This window comes from Columba livia, chromosome 1, assembly GCF_036013475.1.
Source record: "Columba livia isolate bColLiv1 breed racing homer chromosome 1, bColLiv1.pat.W.v2, whole genome shotgun sequence".
NCBI classification, from domain to species: Eukaryota; Metazoa; Chordata; class Aves; order Columbiformes; family Columbidae; genus Columba; species Columba livia.
In genome coordinates, this window is record NC_088602.1 from 169,097,542 (window position 1) to 169,120,576 (window position 23,035).

General features: G+C 38.2%; 1 protein-coding gene across 9 annotated transcripts in view; it reads left to right on the forward strand.

Annotated features, from left to right (window-relative positions):
* The window catches only part of ANO4 (anoctamin 4), a 215,941-nt gene that overhangs the window by 157,605 nt on the left and 35,301 nt on the right, over positions 1-23,035 (forward strand). For all 9 annotated transcript variants that reach the window (XM_065044232.1, XM_021283843.2, XM_065044218.1 and 6 more), the window contains 7 exons: positions 3,302-3,408; positions 5,346-5,401; positions 5,911-6,032; positions 12,464-12,598; positions 13,059-13,155; positions 13,686-13,746; positions 20,464-20,546. In XM_065044232.1, coding sequence (XP_064900304.1) covers positions 3,302-3,408; positions 5,346-5,401; positions 5,911-6,032; positions 12,464-12,598; positions 13,059-13,155; positions 13,686-13,746; positions 20,464-20,546 — 661 coding nt within the window. The remainder of the gene's footprint in view (positions 1-3,301; positions 3,409-5,345; positions 5,402-5,910; positions 6,033-12,463; positions 12,599-13,058; positions 13,156-13,685; positions 13,747-20,463; positions 20,547-23,035) is intronic.

Sequence of the window (23,035 nt, forward strand, 5' to 3'; positions counted from 1 at the left end):
ATGTCAACCTCTAACTGGGATGTTGTAACACATATTTACAACTACTTGAGGTATTCTTAACCTATCAGTGCCTCCCATTCATATCTGCCTATTTTTGTTTCCTCTGGCAAAGCTTCCTGCCCCCTTGGTTATGGTGATCTGCTGTTTCTGGGGCTACTCCACAGGCAATTTCAAATAAATTATTTTAGTATTTGAGATTTTTAAAAAATTTAAAAAAAAAACACTGGGATTCTTATATTCAAAAATGGGTGAGGTTTATTCTCATCATTTACCACATGGAATCCTATCCCCAAACAATTATATTGTTAGGGACAGTCCAGGACATCAAGAGGACTCATTTTGGCACTTCTTTTTCACCTTTGGTGAACTCTAGCAGCTCTTCTGCATCCATGGCTCCATGAATAATGTTGGAAAACACTGAAGGACCTGTTCTTGGCCTACTCTAGTCATGGTGAGTTCTCCCTCTCCTGTTTCTCTCCTGCCCTCAAATGTATTTTACTGGCACAAGGACAGGCAGGACAGAACCTCTGCAGCTCTTATACTCACACGTGTGTTAGGACTGCTTCAGCTAGCTCTAGAATAAGTAGAGTTCTTTATTGCAGTTACTATACTGAGGTGTTGACATCTGCTTCACAGGCATATCTGGTTGTTCCTTCTCAGCCACGTGAGATCAAAAGCTATAAAATGGCAATTGCTAAGTTTACAAATGAATGCAAATGACTAAAGTGTTTAAACAAGTAGTTCTTATTTCTTATTTAAGATTGCATAATGTTTGGTTTTTGCGTTTTTTTATTTGACTCATGAAAATGGAAGTGACTAGATGCAGAAAAAAAAAAATATTAACCTTCTTGTCTAGAAAGATTGTTGAAATAACCACTTGTAGTTGCAGTATGACATAGTCGTGACAACATATGGGCAAAATAACCTTATATCACAAGGAGGGTAGATTAACACTATGGGTGTTACCTGGATCAATGTTTCTAGTTTTCCAGATGAGGTAATTCAGTTCTCAATCGAATCCTACAACAACTTATAGCTAAGTTAGATTGAAAATTACTGTACTGTTTTGACTTAATAAGTTATAACTTATATCTCCACAGTTCGTTCAATGCTATCTGGGATGTGTGATCTTAGAAAGTCAAGATGTTAAAAGAAAATGAAACAAAGTGGGAAAACTGCTAGCTGTTCATTTCTGGTTTACTAGCATCTTTCAATTTGTTTCTGCTGCCACTTAAATGGCCTAAACAGAGCTCCAGCTTCAGCTGGAAATAATGCTGTTCTATTTGCTTCAGAGTTTAGGCTGTTTTTTTTATCTAATTTCCTCGAGCATTAAGACCTGTGTGATGACCATATTTTCTTTTTGTCAAAATCCTTCTACTACTTATTACTTTATATACTGATTGTTTTCAACTAAATTTGGTACAGGTGTAGCTGTCTAAAAGACAAGCACGGTAGTGTTTACTTTGTGAGTATCAGCAGCTTGAAATGGAATAGTGGTGCCAAGTTGTGACTCTACAGAAAAGGCAGTGGCCAGTGCACACCAATTGTATATGCTGTTTGGCAGCAGCCCATTGGTAAATCAGCACACACATGGTGGTCAGCCAATATACATCAATCAAACTACATTCAGTAGGCACTGTGGGGCACGTGTAGGATTTTGGGAATAGTCGGGATGTGGGAGGAAGCCAGAAGTACTGTACCAAGTAAACTGTGGGCACAGAAATGACCTGTGGGGATCTGGAATGGAATGGGAAAGGAGTCATGAGATAGTAACCTCTAGAAAAACAGGTTTCATTAATTATGGTGCTCTTGGAGCAACTTGGTTTTTATACCTTTGCTTTGGGAATTTTTTTTATTATCTACCTTTGAAGCCTAACATAAGGAACTTATAGATTTTCTTGTATGGAAAATTCAGCAGAGAATTTTGATGATAATGAGAGAGTATATAGAGTCCCCAAAGTCCAGAAGTTGGACTCCTTGTCTCGTTTTCCAAATAACTGTGGAAGTGCAGAGCCATGTATGATTTCCCATGGGTAATGATTCATTCTCAAAAAAAGGGGTTTTGATTTGGATAAAATTACCTGAGGGAAAAACTGAGCAGTATATCCCATGTTGTACAGTAGAGAAGGTGACATAAATCCGTGCCAAGCTCCCTATTAAAATAATCACTGTTGAAGTCAGATTTGTCTAGTGTGCAGTCCTACAGGCTCGTCTCTCTAGGACATCTCTATTATTTTACCATTTTATTTATCAGTTTATTCAATTCCCTAGCTACTCATCAACATAAAGGAGAAAAACAATTTTACTTCCTATCCAAAGTGTTTTAAAAAATATGAAACTTTGTATCCAGCCAGTTACTAAGGACCATATTTTTAAAAATACTTCATTTCATCAATATATGCACAGGACTGCTTAATCAGAAACTCCATCTACTTATCTGCTTATTCAAGTGTCTAAATGACTTTCATAGTCTGTCTTCCAGCCCTACACATCTCAGGCAACTGTAAGAACTCTTTAGAAGTATTTAATTGACAAGTTGAAACAGTATTTCTAAACACTTACATTGTTTGCATTTTTCCAGTGATTATGATGATATGCTAAAATATCTTGTTTTCCTTAAGTATGTGTTTGGGGATTAAGAAATCTATATAAAATATATTATGGCAGCCAATCTAATCAATACAATATCATTTGTGACTTTTTAAATTTCCTGGAATTATCACAATTCTGTCTAAACTATGGAACCTGCATTCATATATAACTCCATAACTAGCTTCTGAAAGCTAATTTTCTACACTATTTTATCTTCCAGGCCCAAACATAGGAGTATATAATATTTTCTGTTTCTAACATAGTATTTGACTTTCAGTGAGAGTAGTTTACTAAGTAGATATTTCCACCTGACTCTTGATGGTAAAGTGTAATAAAGAAGCCTGGAATAGAAATAAAACATGAATTTCTACAGGTGCACTTACAAATCTTATACTTTTGCAAATTCTTGTGCAAGTATTTTGCAGCTTTCAGGGAATTATCTAAAAATGATACTTATCATTATGAATGCTTAAAGAGCTTTGATCTTTCTCCAGCCTTCTCCATGTAATTCTTTGTAAGGGAATGAATACTGTTACTGACATCATCTAATCCAGTGAATCATCTCACTTAATATGGTGTGCTTTAATCTTTCTTGCACTTGCTCATATACTGTAGATTTTTAGTGTACTATAGGAAGTAATGGAACTCAATATTTGCTTTAACGTGCTACTATATATTCCTGAGATGCCCTTTGTTTGTTTTTACATAGCTTCATCATACACAACAAAGATACTTTCTTCAATAATGCTACAAGAAGCAGAATTGTACACCATATCTTACAAAGAGTGAAATACGAAGAAGGGAAAAACAAAATTGGTAAGTGCTGAGCAATGTGCTTTTAAACATGAGTGCTAAGTCCCACCACAAAAAAAAAAAAAAAAGGCTTTCTAAGCTCCTTTTTAATCACCTTAGTTTTGAGCTGTTTGCATATCTGACCCACTGCTGTTGTAGGGGCAGTGCCTGGAAGACCTAATCATTTCCTTGTAATATCAGGTTGCTTTCACAGGCACATATGTCACCACATGGGATTTATCACCTCTGCAAGGAAAAAGACTGACTTAAGCAAGAAATACGTACAGATGAAAGACTCTGGAGAAGCAGATAGATTCGTGCAGAAAAGCTTTTACTGCTTCATAAAAACATATTTGGAAGGATGGCAGAACTTGTGCTACTGCGCATCTCAGCCTGTGGGGCTTCTCCCTGGATACCTGTTGATCCCTAAGGGAGATGGAAGTTTCTGTATCTCAGTGGCATCCCCAGTGCAAAGGATGCCATGTATAACTGTGGCATCACTTTCAAACAGTGGGTGGAGTGGACCTTTAAAGCAGCACATGTGCATATTTAGGAGAGTAGGCAGTGGCAGAGGATGGCTGGATTGCAAAACAGTGGCCCTCTTCTGTCTTGTGATACAGAGCCCATGCACTTGTGTACCACGTAGAGACCAGGGCTTCACAAAAGGACAGGCAATTCCCATAAAACTCTGCAGCCTGTTTAATTTCTCTGTTTTTTAAATCACATCCTTCCTCAAGAGGTAGAGAAACATCTCAGAATTTCACTTGTTCCTTCCTTGGTTTCTGGGATGGGGGCAGCAATAACCCTCAGCAATGGCAGTGTCTAGAGAAGGGAAGAATTCATGTTGTGTATACAGCCATTGCATCTCACACACACACACACACACACACACACACACACACCCACCCACACACACACCTGCAGTCTCTGCCTGCCTCAAGATCTCAAGCTCCCTCACATATCTACTTGTGTGGTACCTACCATGAACACAACTTTGCATTGATCACTGGGCAGAGCAAAGCCTGGCCTGGCTGTACAGGTTTTGCTTTTCTGACAGGGACTTTGTAAGAAAGCATACTCCACCAAGCAGATACTAATGCAATCACTGGAAGTACTACTCATGTCGAATTAATTCTTCTCATTGTTGCTTTCTTGCTGCTATCATTCCCCTGTGAATTAGGAAAGGAATAAGGACTCTGCCTCTTGGTCAGTAGGGTTCAAATGCCTTCAGTCTGTTCAGACTGTTAGTACCAGTATTTAGATTTGCATTTCCTGAAAGTTGTTCAGTCCTATTTTGGTGACTTTCCAAGTGAAAAGTGCCCATGTTTCAGCAATCATTCATTATTTCTCTTGAGGTTATATTAAAGAGGGACAAGGCCTGGCTGAATGGGTGTATGTTTACTTTTTTATGTCCTTTTGGTTGAGGTTCAAGTATATTTATTTTCGGGTCTTGTACTACTGCAGCCTGTCTTGTTTCTGTTCTATCTATTAGTCCAGCAGCTTTCATAAGGAATAAACTTAACATATTTTACAACATTATTATCATGTGGAAATTAAGAGCTTCCATTATAAAGATCTTCGCTGAAGTTTTCAGCTCCCAAGAAATACAGCCTTTCATCTAAGTAGCTTTCTTAGACCAGAATTTATGGGGCCAAGCTTCAATCCTGGTGTGAGGTCCCTGATTTCACTGAAGTTACGCTAAAGATGGATTTGGCAAATGAATTTTTAAACCTCCAGCATAATGAATGATAGGTTATGATTAATATTTGAACAAGTCTTTCCTTGTATTATATCCTAGTTCATAAAAATCTTTTATAAAGATTCGTTTTGTTGCATGTACTTCTTCCTGTCAATGGGCTTCAAACTTGATTTAGCCAGCTTATTATGAAAATGTGTTTTGCTTTTTACTTAGAAGTTTTTCTGCTCCTATTGGTAAATAATTGGATACTTTTGATTTTTAGGTCTGAATCGATTGCTCAGTAATGGCTCCTATGAAGCTGCTTTTCCTCTTCATGAGGTAATTTTCTCAGTTTTTCTTTTTCTTTTTGAACAGACATTTCCCACAAAATGAATTCTTAATTGTGTACTCATTTATTCTCCATCTTATTTATGTTACTACTCTCTTTTGCATTCTGTGTCTGCCTCTGATATCCCACCCATTTAATGATTTTTTTTTCCTGAAAAAAATATATGAGTAAGGAGAGTTGTTCCAGATCTGCTCTGTAAAAAGTCTTTGTGTTTGTTAAATCAGTATGTTTTCAGAGCAGAACAATATCATGCTGTGGTTTTCTCTTTGAGATTGTCCAGTTTATAACCTTGAACACCATTTGTCATAAGTTCCTTAGGAAGAATAATTACAAATCTTGCTGAAATCAGAGGAAATGGTCCTTTTAATGTCATATTTAGCTTTTGGAGCACAAGTATGAAGTTTGCATAAATTGTCTTATCCATACCACTAGTGAGAGAGATTTCTTAGGTATTCTTTTTTGCAGCTGTTGTTCATTAATGTCCATATTTGTATTTTAGGGTAGTTACAGAAGCAAGAATTCGATAAAAACCCACGGGGCAGAAAACCACAGACACTTGCTCTATGAGTGCTGGGCTTCCTGGGGAGTGTGGTATAAATACCAACCACTGGATCTTGTAAGGTAAGACTTTCCTGCTTTTAGTGTGTCACATTATAGATGCTTTGAGCATAGGTTATCTCTCTTCTGCCAAAAGCATGAAAAGCTCTGTTAAATCATGTGGGTTTTAAAAATTCATCCATTATGTTCATGTTGCCACTACATTCAAAGAAGTATCTACAGAGGAGCTTGTAGGAGGACCTGAAAGTGAATGAAATTTCCTTCTGGAGCTTCTTGACACTATAACTTCTAAGTTCTGAAGGGTTTTCAGAATATTTAAGAGAGAAAAAAAGGAAGAGAGAAATCTGTGGAGGCTAGGTAGACTTGGTTGCATGTCTATTCACCCATGGAGTTCTTCCCCTTCGAAGCATGGCTTTGGTGAAAAACAGGCTCTCATCAACTAGATCATCTTCTTTTTTTCCAAAAACGAGCCACAGAAGGAGTCCTGGATGAAGTTTAGTGATGCTTACAAATGGCAAGGAGCAGAGTTTACAGTCACTGAATATGTTACTGTGTTCAGCTGCACTAGTGGTAAATGGGTGGAAGCCTCTCCTGTATCACCTCCCTTAAACTCAGCCCAGCTACATCACCACAGGCTGGATCTGTATTCTTCTGGGAAGCAGCCTGCACAGAAGAAACACTGAGAAAGCTAAGATGTGACTCCAAATTCTTATACTCCTTTTAAATAATGTTTTAAAATAGGCTTGCTTGTGTTAATAGAGGATTACATATTTTTATGCATTTTTATGCCAGAGTCTTTACTGATCACGTTGGCAGAACTGTTATTAGGCATTAATGGCCTTTTTCTACTTGAAGAGAGAGATATGAATGTACAAGGGCCTATTAATAAAGTCTCTAAGATGTACTTTGATCACTGAAATATCAATACATTGGCCATTAGGAAGGGTCATACAGACCGTGCAATTGGTCCAGCATATTAATTTCCCCTTTTAGAAGTCCTGTAACTAATAGAAACCTTTGCTTTTATTGATTCTCAAAATTGTTTCCAGATGAAATATTTGTAGAGGGTGGCCCTGGAGACAGACAGTGTCATTGGTTAAGGCCATATAAAAACCCATCCATTTCATAAAACAGGAGGTGTTCAATTTCCATGGAGAAAAAGTTCACAGAGGAATACAATAAAAAAAAATTTACTGAGTCATGTAATTTTTCAAATGCTTTTGAAAACAAAGAAATTTGTTGTACCACATAATTTAAAGTTGCTCATTTCTTTTTAAATACACTGGCCTGGAAAGAAATATGGAATTTTTGTGAAATTACACTACGGAAATATCTAATTTGCAGAGTATCCAACAGTTATACTGAAGTTTTTTATTTTCAATTTCCCAGCATACAATAAGATATTAATGTCACAGTATAAACAATTTCTCTCTATAATGTTTTTTAATCATTTGTCTATGGTGCTCAAGGCTACTGTTCTTCATCAACATTTCTTGTTTGTGGAAGTGCTGCTGAGCCAGTATCTGGGGTCTGCTTTAATTTGGTTTATGAATATGAACAATCGAGCATCTCAAAGATTTTTTAAGTATGTGAATAAATGGTAACAGAATGAGCAAGGTTAGACACAGCATTGTTTTGGACCTTGGTAGCAGCCTTCTTGAGCAGCCTGGGTTGGGTGTTTAAGATTTTGCATGATGCTTCAGCTTTTCACCAGACAGTGTACATCCACGGATTTTGCCACAGCTATTTTACAAAAGAAGAAAAACTACCACCCCCTAGCTGAGATCAAGAGTGTCCCGTGGTGGTTCAGAGTAGGTGTTTACCCAAAGAGGAGAGGGGCAGTGGGGATGTGGGGATTCACAGCAGCAAGAGCCCTGGTACCCATCCAGTTCCGCAGGGCTCAAAGCTGCAGCCCAGCCCAGCCGTTTGCTGCCTGGAGTGCACTCATGTCTGTGATGAATTCACTGAAGGAGGGGTGAAGGGACAGGGGAGGGAATGCCTTTTTCTTCTCACTTCACAGATGCTACATCCTTCGCATTTCCTTAGCTCCTGCCAAATATTTCCTGTCTGCTGCCACTCTCAGCAGCTCACGTGTCTGGTGAGCCGGAGATTTTTCTCTGAAGAGCTGACAACACCAGCAAGACCTGTTGTTCATTTCACTCAGAAGTATCTCAGTGTGCATGCTTTAAATAGAAGCTTTTTTAGTATCAGTTCTGCAGCAGGAACAACTTTATTTTTTTTTTTCCCATACCAACAGCTATGTGGGGTGTGCTTGAAGGGAGTAGTGTTGCCATCTGTACAAAAAGAGTAGATGGATGTTAATTCTTCCACAGATATCTGTCCAGAATTTATTGCTGATAGCTGACATTCCTCTTTACTATATACTTTAGAAAGGCTAAGGAGTAAATTAGATGTAGATAATGTAATTATCTCACTAATACATATAATATTTCCACCTTAAAGACAAGTTGCCACAACGGTAAGTTAAATTGTTCGTATTTGGGTGCTATTTTATCTTTTCCTTAGATGTTAAAATGATGCCTTACATCTCCAGTGCTGTCAATTTGGTACCTCCCAGATGTGATTTAATCTCAACAGCTGGCTGTTATGGAGATACTAGTCACTAGAAAAAAATGAGAAAAAGTCATTTGAGGGGAATTGCATGATTCTACTTTCACTCGGCTTTGAAACGTGATAGTATGAAGGCGCAGAATTGGCCAATTGCAAAAGGCACTCTTATTAACCAACAGGTGTGGTACCACGACTTCAGTTACACTTATGTTGAAATTTAGTATCCATAGTTAGTTTGCAAGAATAATTTGAGATCCTTAGAATTCACAGCAATTGGAAAGAGGGAGGACTTACTATATTCATATATTCAGGGACCATGTAAATCAATGGAAACATTTGAAAGGGATTCCTGGAGCCTTTGCATCACCACCTTCACACCTGCGTGCATTGCTGCTTCCCTCTAGGCTGTGCACTAATCACTCCTGCTGATGCTCGTGCACATTATTTACAGAACAAAAAGGGAGGGAGAAAACTATACTTATAAGGTGATTGTAAAGCTGCCTAAATGAACCCAAAAGTGAAAATAATGCCTGAGTAATTTGCATTTCACTCCACGTCTACATGAAATTACTTGTTGCAAGCTGACAACTCCTTTTCAATCTCTTATCAAGCCTTCCTTCCCACCAGGTTGCTCCTGACATCACAAGAGCTTCATGTGTCCAAAATGCCTGTTGGAAATCTCTAGGTCCCTCACAACTCGTTTCTGTGATGTAAAAACTTCTGTATAGGATTTCATTCTGACCTACAAAAGGATTAATGAAGATAGATACGTTCTTGGCTTGAGTTCAAACCTGTCAATATTCTATCTCCATGACTTCCTTCTAGGCATCCTGAAAGCAAAAGATTATGTAATGAAGGTCATTAAACACAAAAGAATCCAGTATCACATTTTATGGGTCTGAAATCAGTCTTTGCTAGCTGAATACTTTTCAAAAAATGTGTCTTATTCATAAACACTGAGATTGGAATCTTGTCCCAGTTAAGCCAGTGGTAGTTCTACCATTGGGATGAGGTAAGAGACAGTTCACCATTAAGGTAGATTATAATGGAGAGTTAGTATACATGCTAGCATAAAACTGAGAAGCTGAAATTATTATTATTCTAATGGTATAGCATGTATGAGGATAGGAGAGATGGATTATTCTACTAATAGTAGATGCTTGGGTATCTTTTAAATCTCTGCTTTTTAGGTTAGTTGCAGAGAAAAATTTCTGGGGGAGAACCATCAAAGACACAAAACATTTTTTCTGTTCTTATTAATAATCTGAAAAATTGATGGTACTAAGTTAGCAAAGTTAACAAAAATGCAAATGTTATCAATGCTGGAAAATTTCAAAGAGGCCTTCAATTAGCAGAGTGATAACAGGTGAAATTTAGTTATTAATAATGCACAGTGATTCACCCTAGAAAAAAAATCCCCGAAATTCTTCATGTACAATACTGAGTTCTGGCTAAAGTGCCGACAGGCAGGTTGGAGAACTGCCATTGCTGTGGAGAGCTATATGAAATTTCTGTCCTATAGATAGTGACAGAGTTGAAACAAAGTGCTTGTTCTTCATATTTGGTGCAACTCAAAGGGAAAAAGTGGCAAAGGTATCTCTAAACCATCTTCATTTCCTAAGGGTCATGATGGTTCAGGCTAACCCAATTATGGATTGGAGTAAATGTGGAACTGCTCTGAATATGGCACTTAGGAAGGACTCCAAACACTTTGTTACTGCCATAGTTTGTTTCTTTAGCACTCGACCTAGTGGTATCTGAGCAGAGACTTAGAGATAAAATATGCTAACTTACAGGACCAGAAGAAATGAAATATTAACTTGATCCTGATGCAAATTACAGTAGTACAGCCTGTGGAATACAAGCTGTCAAGCAAAGGGAAACAGTGAAATATCAAGGCTGTTTGTCTGTATCTAAACCAATATGTACCAAAGATAGGTCAAAATCCTACACTTATTTTTGAAACCAGGCTCACAAATAGCCCTAGATGTCTTTTCCATACATTGCAGAGAATTGGGTTGCTTCCTATCATGTCCATTCTTCTTTACGCATACACTGAATCTTGCTTGCTTAGGTCTTCACATAGGATGAAGATGTTCGATCTCTAGATTAAAAAAGACTATTTACGCTGTTAGATGGAAAGGCTCAACGGGACAGGAGATGAAGTTTGTCGTGAATGTTTGTTGGCTCTAGGGGTGGAACAAGGAAGCATTAATCCTTGAATGTAGGGGATGAAATAAAAGAATTAATCTTGATGTCAGGTTTACTTCAGTACTTTGAACCAAGTACATGGAGAAAAATAGGTCATAAATATCCAGTGGAAGTAAGCTCAAAATGTGAGCTTGCCTTTTCAGGGGAGCAGGCACAGCTTGACATCCTAGATATCAGGAAAATAATTAGGTCAAATCGTTCACAGCTACTCTAAAGTCAGGGCTCAAAAAGCAGTTTCCAGTGTGTCTTTTTACAACCAGACCTGCTGCCCTTGTCAGAACTGAGTGTATCATTGTTAGCTCACTGCAACTCTTTTGCCTGTAAATTTGAGTCTCTGTTGAATGACAGAAGAATAAAAACAACATGACAATATTTGGCTTCTCATACAGAGCCAGTAAGCTCAAAAGATATTAATCAGTGTGGGTCAGTATCATCCAGCAGTGCATGAGCTCAGCCCAGACAGATATTGCTCACACTGGAATTTTTTTATATCCATTTGAAAACTGATGATTTTGTCCATTCCAGACCAAGTATTTCTTTCTCTTCTCCACTGTCTCCAGTCCTAGAATGCATTATAGGTCTTTTCCTCCTCACTGTGAAAGTTTGACCAAAGATGTTTTCTGCTAGGATAAAGGAAACAGCAGTGCTGCCTTACCGCATTCTTTGTCTCTGGACAGATCAGAAGTTGCACATTAGCATAAAAGTGGGTTTTCATCAGCAGCTATTCTCAAATTCAGTTGATATACAAGTTTAAGTTGCCTGCAAAGTCTCTGAAGTGCAAGAATATCATCTTGGCTCATTCTTTAATCTTGCAAATAATCTTCTAAAACCTTCATTGTAATCATGATAATTGCATATTGATTTGTAAAGCACTCTAATCTGATCATCAGCCTACTGTGCACAAGACCATCAAACACAGGACAATGCATGAGTCTGCTCCTATGCTGATGAGTTCAGCACATTTTTTTGTGTACTTGATGTATTCTTTAACACATAAATAAAGGTTTGCTTGTGTTTGGGAGGAGTAAAAATGTTAATGAATATGTAGCAAATAGGAGCTTCCTGGCCACTTTACTATCAGTTTTTAAGAAATATAGCTAACAATATAGGATTAATTCAGACTGCTTTCGTCAAATCAGTGCAAGATGGTACATAAAGATACTTGTTTGACCTCACTTGCACTTTACATTCCACCTGTGGTAGAATCATGAGACTAGTTTTCCAGGAACTGAGCTAAGAAAAGAAATACTAAAATGAATATAAACCAGATTGAAGAATAACCCCTGGTTAATTATCTTCCTAGAAATAATTTGGTTTCAAATAGTTTTTACTGTTATGCCAGTTTTAGGGTTGAAACTCATTTCAATGCAAGTATTTGGGAAGTACAGTTATACAGCCAAAAGGCAAAAAAGCCATCTATTTCACAAATACATATAACTAGCTTTTTTAAATGAACTCAGTGTTTCCTTCTTGAGGTCTCCCATCATCTCATTGTAAACTGGTTAGTGAATTTTTAAATTCATTTTTAAGTTAATTCGTGAAACAGCGTGATTTAAAAACCTAGTTGCTGACTTTTCCTTCAGGAAATTCTGACACTACTCTCTGATTTACTCTTAATATATGATAGAAATATTTATTTTCTATTAACATGCAAGATTAATCAGATTTATTCTAATTAGCAGGTAACTGTGCTGTGTTGTATTTTAAAACAGACGGTACTTTGGTGAGAAAATTGGACTGTACTTTGCCTGGTTAGGCTGGTACACAGGGATGCTCTTCCCAGCTGCCTTCATTGGACTATTTGTCTTTTTGTACGGAGTCACTACCTTGAACCACTGCCAAGTCAGGTAATGTGGGCACTTTTAAAAGGGAAATTACAGCTGTGGGTTACTATGAATTATTTAAGAGGTCTTCATATTAATTGTTAATTGTTTCATTTTGAACTGTTGAACGAATACTCAGGAGAAGACTGTGCCTGCTTCTCACAAAATACCCGGTATTGGGTCTAACTTCATTGCAATCATCCTCACCCTCCTCCTACAAAAGATCATTTCTGACTCAGGAGAAAGCTAGAAATCATGAAGAGATACTGCTAGGCCGGCCGTTTCTGCAGTTATGTCTGTAACTCTGATATCTCAGACAGTCAACAAATACTAATTGTATACATGGCATTATGAACATCTTGTGTTCAGTTACAGAACCAGTATTGTTCAGTAAGTAACTGAATATTAGTGAAACTTATAAATTCATTTTAAGAATGACTGCTGTGGATCAGACTGGTCATTTTTATATTTTCTGTTTTTCCAGTAAAGAAGTCTGCCAAGCTACAGATATCATAATGTGTCCTATATGTGACAAATACTGTCCCTTCATGAGGTTGTCAGACAGCTGCGTTTATGCCAAGGTATGTCTTAAACTATGCAAGTAGAAATGCTTTCCTGATAAAAGCATTAATTTTACCTTTTGCATTTGTCTTTAGTGAGCTTGGGTAGGTAAAATCTTGAAAGGACAGTTCAAGTTCAGGCAATATTAACATTCATTGTCTTTTACCAAGACTTAGTTTGGGCTGTAAAACACTTGAATGCAATTTGCGCTTAGAGATTCAGCAGTCCCAGAGGTTGTGCCCTAGATACATGTGCTACACTGTCCTTGGCATCAACCTTTATCTTATGATCTTTGTACGTGGCTCCATAAAATGAATGCTTTGGGTCTGAAATGGAGCTCACAACTGGTGTTGGCAGGGCTAAGTCCCAGTCTAGACTGGCAAATAGTCCTGGCAATTGACAGGTGCATATCACATGTCAAGGGAAGGATCCTCAGAATTGTCAGGCCAGCTGCACTCATGATCACACTAATTTTATTAGGTGAAAAGAAATTAGGTGAAAATAAAGCCTTATTATCATGAACTGATCACACTACTAATATATCCCTCAGGTAACTCACCTTTTTGACAACGGAGCTACTGTCTTTTTTGCTGTTTTCATGGCAGTGTGGGGTAAGTTTTTGTTTTGATATTAAGTAATTGAACAATCTTTTTCTTAAAGATTATGATACAACATAGGCCTTTGAAATTTCTGGCATGCTCTTTTCAGATATTGAGAAAAAAAAATAGGGATTATTCTCTGTTTCTGCAAAAGGAAGATGGAAGTGGTTGAAATGAGGTTTCCCCATTATAATGCTTTTAATGAAAAGAAAAACATGAATGCAGTATTTAGTGTCCATGTAGATAGTTATAACTGGTTTTCAATCTGTTGGCACCGAGGCCCTTCTCTGTTACTGTTCAGGGCTTCTTTTAGCTTAGGGCAGCTCAGCTTAGTGTCTGTACTAAAATGAATTAGTGTATTATTTTTTCCCACCTTGTAAAAAGGCAGTAAAGTTTAAGTACATGTAAGCTGGTTGTAATTAAAGCAAAACTCTGATAAAATAAATGGAATATTTAGTTGAATGCCAAATTGATCTGAGAGTGGTCTAACTGTTGCCATAGAGGCTGAATTTTGCCCATAGGACAGTTCTATTTCTGGCTCAACTGTTTTTCATACTGTGGTCTTGTAAGCAGAACTGAAGGCAAGAGGAAACAGTAGTTTCTGGCAGCACATCACGTCTTTCGAACATGCCCTGAGCATGCCCAGGCTCTTACCTGCTATGGTGCCATTCCGAGAGAAGGTTAACACCTTTAGAAAATGGCTCAATGTGGGGCCTCAAAAATGGCATCCATCTCACAGCTCTGGGGTGCTTGAGCTATCCTGATTTAGCCATTGTTCTGTTCTTACTCACACTGCTCCAACTGGTTTAAAAAGGCGTCCAAGTAATTATTATAATCTCCATTTTAAACTGCAAATCTCTCTACTGAGCCACAAGAGAGATCCAGGAGGCAACATCAGAGCCATCAGGACAACATAGATTAGCCTGCCAGTCTGTCTCAGTTCCTTCCTCCAAAACTATGGTTTTGTCTTAGTTAGCTAATGAAATTAAGTCATGCCAATCAATCCTATTCATGGCATTTCGTATCATATTGTTGTGGTTTACCCCAAGATAGCAATATAACCACAGTGCCCACTCACTCACCTGCTCTCCTTTCCCCCTCTCCCATGAATAGGGGATAAAGTTGAAAGGGAAGCGAGAAACTTAGATTGAGGTAAACACAGTTTAATAAAATAACAGAATACTAATACACTACTAGTAAATATATACATATCTATATATATAGATAGATATAGATATAGATATAGATATAGATATAGATATAGATATAGATATAGATATAGATATAGATATAGATATAGATATAGATATAGATATAGATATAGATATAGAAATAAAAGATACTCAAGGCAATTCCTCATGAACATGCTGAGCAGCCAGTCGCAGGAAGCCACACCCCAGTCCCAAAAAGAGGGAAAAAGGAAAAAGGCAGAAATGCTCAGAGGCCTCTGTAAAATGGCAAAAAGCTGAACTAAACATTCTGTATCAAAACTCCCACGGCGAGAGAGAGACCAGAAGGCCCCACTTGCCTTAAATAATAAGCATGACTCTAATGGGATGGAATACTCTCATTGATCAGTCTGGATGTCTGTCAAGCTCTGCCCCATACATGTCACCCTTTCTTGAAGCCCCACACCTGTGGGAAGAGTGCTCAGAAAGTCATTGGTCATCAGACCAGAGCAATTAAAAACATTAGCTCTGTGCTGGGGTGTTATCTCTTGTTCTCAAACTAAGTCCAAATAATGAGCATGCTAGCTATGAAAAAGAAAGGTTTCTAACTGCACAAAGAAATTTAACCCATTTTCAGTCAAACCAGCACACATTTTGACAGTATAAATATCACAAATTACATTAAGGAAAAGAATCCACAGATCATACAGACTTTATGTTTTTCCTTGGTATTTCAGCTTTTTTTTAGAACCACACCAGAGATGAGAATCACCAAAAATTTCTAAACCGTAAAGATTTTTTTAGACAATGCTCACTCAGCTTTTCCAACTTCTCTCTAGATGTGCTCTGTTGAAGTTGAGAATTTCCAACACAGTTTAGAGGCAGGAACTTCCACCTGAGCTAGGAAAACTAATGGGTTAGTGTTGCTGAACATTTATGTCACTATTCCTAACTGCTGGTGGGCATGTCTTTGGAATGCAGCTTTTTGCACCAGTGCTTTTATTCCTCCTTAATGCTAACACTACTTTTAGGAAAGAGCTGCACTCACAGCATTGCTCCTGTGTGTTAGCACTGCTCAGAACCAGCACTGCAGGGAAAGCAGCTCTAGGTAAAGGGAGTCCGCCACTCAGGTAACCGTGCCAGGTCCTGCCTCAGGGTCGCTGCCTGGGAGCAGGGTGAGCATCCCTGCCTACAAAATGTTGTCGGTCCTCTCTCTTTCCTGTCCCTGGTTGACAGGAGCTGCACCACACTTTGTATAGCCTCTCTTTCCTCCCCCTCGTTCAGCATCGCTGTCAGATTCCCAGACACAATTCCCTTTGGGAATACCTCCCCACCAGTCTGCCGGGACTGGGAAATGCACTACCCATCCATGCATGTCTAGCACCTAAGCCCACAGAGAGATAAGAAAAAAACATAATAAATGCTGCCCTCTGGATGATTTGGCTGGTGGAGAAGCCACTATAGGACAGTGACTGGGGTTGTTATAGTTGTAACTAGTCTCGGGAGCTGTATTTTGTTTTTGTAAACTGTATCCAAGATTCTCACCTTATCTTGAAGTTTCGCAGATTGTATACAAGTTCTTATCTTAGTTTGAGAATAGAGAACTGAAAGTTAGTTCTCAGTCCTTATCTTATCTTGAAAGGATAGGATGTGCTGAGGTTGCACATCTAAGAAATCCAAGAGTTTTACATGATTTCACAATGAATATAGGAATAGTGCGCATGTGCGGTGACAAAAGGTGAAAAGTACACAGGTGAAGAAGACTCCTTACTTCATCCTGAAGACCCCCTGAATGACCACCAGAGGACACTGCACATGCTTAGAGTAGTTCCAAGGTGTTGCAACTGATAAAGTGAAATAGTTGTGTAATCTGATGAATATGCAATACATACATTGTAACCCTAATGAATATGTATGTAACCAAATTGTATAAATGTAGTGAAGTTCGAATCAGTGGTCGAAGCCAGCTTTGGGTGCGAACCCCTGGTTTCCCAGCGCTGAAATAAAAGCACCACATATAACTACGTCCGTGGTTATGTGTCTCGTTTGCTAACAGGGTGAGAGCTTTCCCCACCACTTTTGCTGGCTTACACTGTGCTTGTGAGATTGCGGCCAAGAGGGATGATGGGGCAGCCACAGGAAGGAGGTTGTGAGTGTAGAGTAATGGAGCCATTCTATGGCTCCACCCAAACTGTAGTTTCTTAAAAAAGACTTTGCTGAGAAAACAGTGAGATTGTGGAGATACCTTCCATATAGTTAGGCCTAAAGCAATATTAGAACACTTCCCAGGGATTTTCTGGAATTGTATTTAGGAGCTGGCTTACTGCCTATTTTAAATGGATTTTTGGTCTGCAGTAGGCCTATTGGCAGCTGCAGGCATTACCATCATCTCAGTAAATCGTACATGAAGAGAAGAAACAATGATAGCAGTTTGTGGAAATGTTTTTTCTGTCAGCATGAAATAACTGGCAAGTGCATGACAAATTGGTCGTGGAAAGTTCAGCCTTCTAGATGATACAGTTTGACAGACACTAGCATCTTAAAAAGAAAAGTGTTATTCTCAGATAAAAAGCTAGGTAAATTTAATTATCAGTTGACTCCTAGTATTTTGTTGTAAAGCCAGATGGAATTGTAGCATTTGCTTTTCCAGTTGAAGTATTGGGAAAAGCTAGTGCAAAGACATCATTGTCGAGATTTTTCCTGAAGCTCAATAGCAAAGTTCTGTAACAGTCCGATAGGAGAGTCCAGCTGATTATCACTTCTAATACTTTGCTAGAGACAAGGTAGGCTGATGATAGTTTCTCTGTCTCTTTGGGGGACTAAGTGACACAAGAAAAGTCCTTTTTGAAATTTCTTCTTGTCTACCTAGAAGCATGTTTCCTTTGATAAAAGAAGTAGCTTTAAAGAGCTTGCTGAAAGGGAAATTTGAGGTGGGAAAAAAAGGCTTGGTATGAAGAATTTAACACTTTTTTCAAGCAATAAGAAATTCCAACATAAAACATTTTTTTTCTACGTATATTGGTTAGTCTATTAAAATCTATTACTTTCCTGCAAACCTTGCCTCTAGCATAAAACATTCGCATTGATTTGCTCTCTGAGCATACAGAATTTAGGGAGGTTCTTTAGCAATATTCCTGGTATCCAGAATATATTCCAGTAGTCAGGATGGATATATTAAATGATGTTCTGAAATGCAATAGGGAGAGGATTTCTGAGACAAGGTCAGGATTATGCTATTTTCTTCAAGAGGCTGTTTGCATTACAAGATAAGATCACAATGTGTTTCAAAAGCATCTGAGGAAATGATGTTAAGATAGATGTCTGTACAAGTGGATGTTGACAACTGAGCTCTGAAGCAGGGCAAGCATATTATAGAAAAAGTTAGCAAAAGACCTGGGAGTTAAGGTCAATGAGAAATTCAGAACTCCAAGCAGGATTTTTTTGAGAATTCCCTGCACCTGGTTTAAACATATCAATTGGAAATTGGAGAATGATAAGTACAACTATGTCTTGTCTAGCTGTCAAAGTCAGAAAAGAATGCTAAAGTGTGATATAGGGTATTAGCAATCACTTGACTAGAAAAGAAGCAAATAAATTTCAAAATGCATGCAGTACTTTTTAGGAGACCCCAGTAGTACAGTGAATCAATCAAAGATGATTATTTATAGCACATTTTAAAATATCTAGCTAGGGAAAAATGCATACTGACCTGGATAGTGGGAGAAAAGTGTAGCATAGTAAAAGCTAAAACAGCACTGTGCATATCATTCTATTTGCTACTTAATGACTTGAAAATAGCTTTCTAAAAAACTTCAGGAACTGCACATACTTACTCTGACAGGTGTTAAATATAGTAAATATAACAACTATAGATTCCTGACTCCAAGTGTGTGAAAAACAAGAAAGAAAAGAAGTACAGTTCAGCACAGACGTATCTGAGATGTTCATGCCTATAGACCCATATGCCCACTCGAGTCCTGCTTCCAGCTGCTTTTTGGAATGGAAATACAGTGGTACTAATCAATCAGGCTTTTTTCTCCCCATTCTCCAAAAGATGCAGGACTGCTTGTTTAACCTGTACAGAATAATTCAAAATGAGCCGATAGGAGAGAAGCAGCCCCACCAGAAGACAAGTCAAGGAATGAACAATGTGGTGGTTCAGCAGCAGTGAAGCCTGATTAGCACTTACTAGTTTTGCTGATCCCAACGAATCATACTGCAGTTATTACAAAAAGTCATAGAAATGTTAGGCTCAGGAGATTGAATTGACTTTCTTTATTAGATTAAATCGAAACAGCTGGTTACCCGCTGTAACATAACTCCAGCTTTCAGAAAAAGGGTGATGTGATATATGAAAATGCCTTCAAACCAAAAAGGTGCCTCCTTAAACATGCTTTTGATATCTTATCTGCTCACAGGGTAAATTTTCTAAGCATATCTTAGCTGCATGGGCTAATATATTAAAATATAATAACTCTTACTGGCTAAAAATTCACTTTCACCAAACTGATGCCAGTGTTTAATATCATGTGGTATCACTGTCAATATGCTGCAGTAGGGCAGATAGTCCATTAAGGAGATGATTTTAGAACTGGATGAGGAACATATCGCCAGGCTATTGTGTCAGTGTTACAGCTGATACTGTGCTATAGCTCATGCACAAAGAGGTTTATGCTCTCAAAGGTTATCAGCCTGATGCTTTTAAGTGAGCAATGAAGGGTTGAGTCAAACCTCACAGTGGGAGAGGAAGCCTTTCCACTGATTTGTGTTAGCTTTAGGCAGCTTCTACATTCTTTAAAAAAATAATAATAAATAAATAAATAAATAACCACCCTGTAACCATGAACAGGCTCAGTATTCATCTCCAGAATATGAACATATTAATTTATGACTGACTGCTTCCTTGATTGTTCTTTCCATCACAAAATGGCAGCACAGTCAAGTACAGGCATATTACATTATCTTGAACTCTCTCAGAGCTGTGCAGCACAGAATGTTTAGTTGTCAGATGTTAATGCCACACCACATGTGCACACTCATATAGTGTGAAATAATTTGTCTGCATTAGAAAGGTGTAAGACAAAAGTTCCTGTTTCCTCAGTAGTACTCTGCAGGTTGCACATGCACTGGAATGTGCTTCCTCTGGGTTAATTTCTGTCCATTGCACATGGTCTTTAAAGAAGGAAGGTTACTTCTTTATCTACAATAGCCCCAAGAAGCCTTTAGCTTCATCAGAAATCTGCTATATCTAGTAATGATGACTCACAGGAGCAATTTTATTCTTTGAGAGTCCTCCCTTGGTTGGTTAGAAATTAAACATTCTCATTTAACACTAAATGAAATCTCTAAAGCCTCAATCATACTTGAAGCAAGCTAAGTAATCCTTAGAAAGCAATGCTTTTTGAAAGCAGTTTTGATCATCAGCATGATTTGCTGTTCAAAGCAACTCATTTCTGCAAAGAAATGAAAAAATGTAACAGCTTCATTCAACAATTTTGTGATAGGAGTTAATCTTTTCTTGACTTAAAACTATTTTGTGTTTTGTTTCTATTTGCTTCAGCAACTGTTTTTCTGGAGTTTTGGAAAAGAAGGCGAGCAGTAATTGCCTATGACTGGGACTTGATCGACTGGGAAGAAGAAGAGGTTCGTATAAAAAAAAATACTTAATCTTTAATAAAAAATATTTGGATAAAAATGTAAACATGTTTTTCTTTTGGTTTTGTTTTTAATTCGTTCTTCAGATCTTCATAAACTAGGAAATGAGCATCTTTCTCCTCAGATGTTTCCACTGGAATGTGAAGAAACTTTCCCCAGGACAAGCTGTCCTTTCTTTTTACACCTTTGTAAATCTAAATTAATTTCAACTTATCAGTGGCTGTCATTGTGGGAGATTTCAGGGGAAAAGAAACCCACTTTGGAGAAAGCTAACAAATATTGCCTTTGAATCCAAGTAAATTCTTGACAGCCCTGGGTACCATGAATTTTGGAAAATGAGTTTTGTTTATTCTTTTAGATAGCCACTAAGAATATTAATGGAGAGGAAGCTTTGTGAGGCTTGTACCAGCCTCTGAACATTCAGGTGCTGGCTGCCTCAATATACAGTGCTACAGAGAGACTGAGAGAGATGAACCAAGGGCTTAATTCATCCCGTTTGTGGAGGAAATCACCTTAGGGAGGAAAGTAAAAAGAAAAAAAAAGCCTTAACCTTTTTCTGTGGTGGTTACCAGGAAGAAACAGTGTTCTCTTGGGACTGAAAGCTGAGGTCTAAGTGAAACTAAAAGGTTTTATTATGAAGGAGAAAGCAAGATTCAGTGAGTGTGGCAGAAAAAGTGCTCCTCAAGCGGGATTTGGACATACAGGTGCCGCCAAAATCTGCCCTCCTTCCTCTCCAGAGACTATCCTTAAGCTCTTGGAGGCTACTGTAATGGTCTCAATGCAGTTGAACTTCTATATTGCTGCTTCTGTAGAAGAATTTATTTTTCATTAATCTTGCCAGCAGAGAAACAGACTTCTGAGTTATGGGATTTGTGTCTCTACAAGGCAATGTAGTTCAATGAGGCCATGAAATGGTACAATTGCTCAGTTACTGGTAGGATTATTTTTTTTAATGCTTAATGACTAAGAAAATAATCCAGGAACATAAAATGACATAATTTACACAACTGGAAATCAGCTTCTTTATAGCAACAGGAACATAATTATTTGTGCACATATGCTGTCAATTCTTGGTGATGCTTCAGGACTATTGTCATGTACTTAGAAAATACTCTAATACTGATTCAGTTCTCCTGAGATTAGCAGCCAGCTCTTGCTAATGCTGATGAGCCACAGAGAGACCACACTAAGATAGTCCTGCCTGAGGTTCAAATATTGGTCAGGATGACCTGCAGTGCCCGTGTCCCCTCATGGCTAGTTCCAAAAAAAGACACTGCTGCTGCTGAGAGCTAAGGCAAAGGATGGATGTACCAAGTTGCAGTTTCCAAGTCAGGATTATCGTTCACTCTCCCCAGAATGAGAAAGAGCCCTTAACATGCCCTTTTTAATTTTTCCCAGGAAAACTGGTCTTGCAGATGTTTATAGTTTGGCACGTTATACGTCTGCCCTTTTCACCATTTAACCTACTGGGCTTTGGTATTATGCTGATTTATAAAGCCATCCATCTGAATCTTCTGTGATCAGTTCATTTACAAGTATTGAATTTCCTGGGAAGGTTGTCCTTAAGTGATGCTTTGGTTTTTTTGGTTTGGGTTTTTGGTTTTGGGTTTTTGATTGGTTTTGGTTTGTTTGTTTGCTTGGTTGGTTTTGCTTGTTTGGGTTTTGATTTTGTTTCTGTTTGTTTGTTTGTTTGTTTGGGGTTTTTTGTGTTTTGTTTGTTTGGTTTTGGTTTTTGTTGGTGTTGTGATGGTGGGGTTTTTGCCCTTTTTTTTTTCTTTCCATTTAATAATACTGAGTGGTATCTGGCTGCCGTGGCAATGCTTGGAGGAGTCTTTTGCTCAGGTGTGAGCACAACAGCCCCAAGCCCATTCAGGACCACTCCCCATTCTCTTTCCCTCTCCTCTTTATGCACATGCCCAACCTCTGCTTACAGGCTTGCTGCTGCTAATGACAGTGTCTGTCATCTTGCAGAGCCTGGAGGAAAGAATTCCCATGGAAGATTCACTCTCTGCTTTCTAAGGTTTTTTGTGAGAGTCTGATCATGCCTATGCAACTAAGCCTTTCACTGGAATAAACACTGAAAACGTGGAAGATAGTAGAGTTGCTAGATTTTTCCTCTTCCAGTCAGAAAGCCTGAAAGAGCTTCTGGTAGTTGAAACTATCCTCATAGAAATCTGGTGTTTATTTATGATGTCTATTAAATAATATTTTTTTTTAGTAAGAGCTGCTTGTGTTCCACCGGCAGATTAGTTCTGCTTGACCTGCAGGATGACATATGCATGTCAGTAATTTTCAGAGGATACCTGCTCTCTGCTGATGGTCAGCTGGTCTTTCATTCTCACACTGAGCTTTTTCAAATGAGCTCTGTCCACAAGACCTCAGTCAGGTGTCCTGGGACAGTGATGAGTGTTCCTGCTCCAGAGCTGTTCATTGCATCTTCTTGCAGTTCTAGAAGGAGTTTTATAAGTCTGAACAGC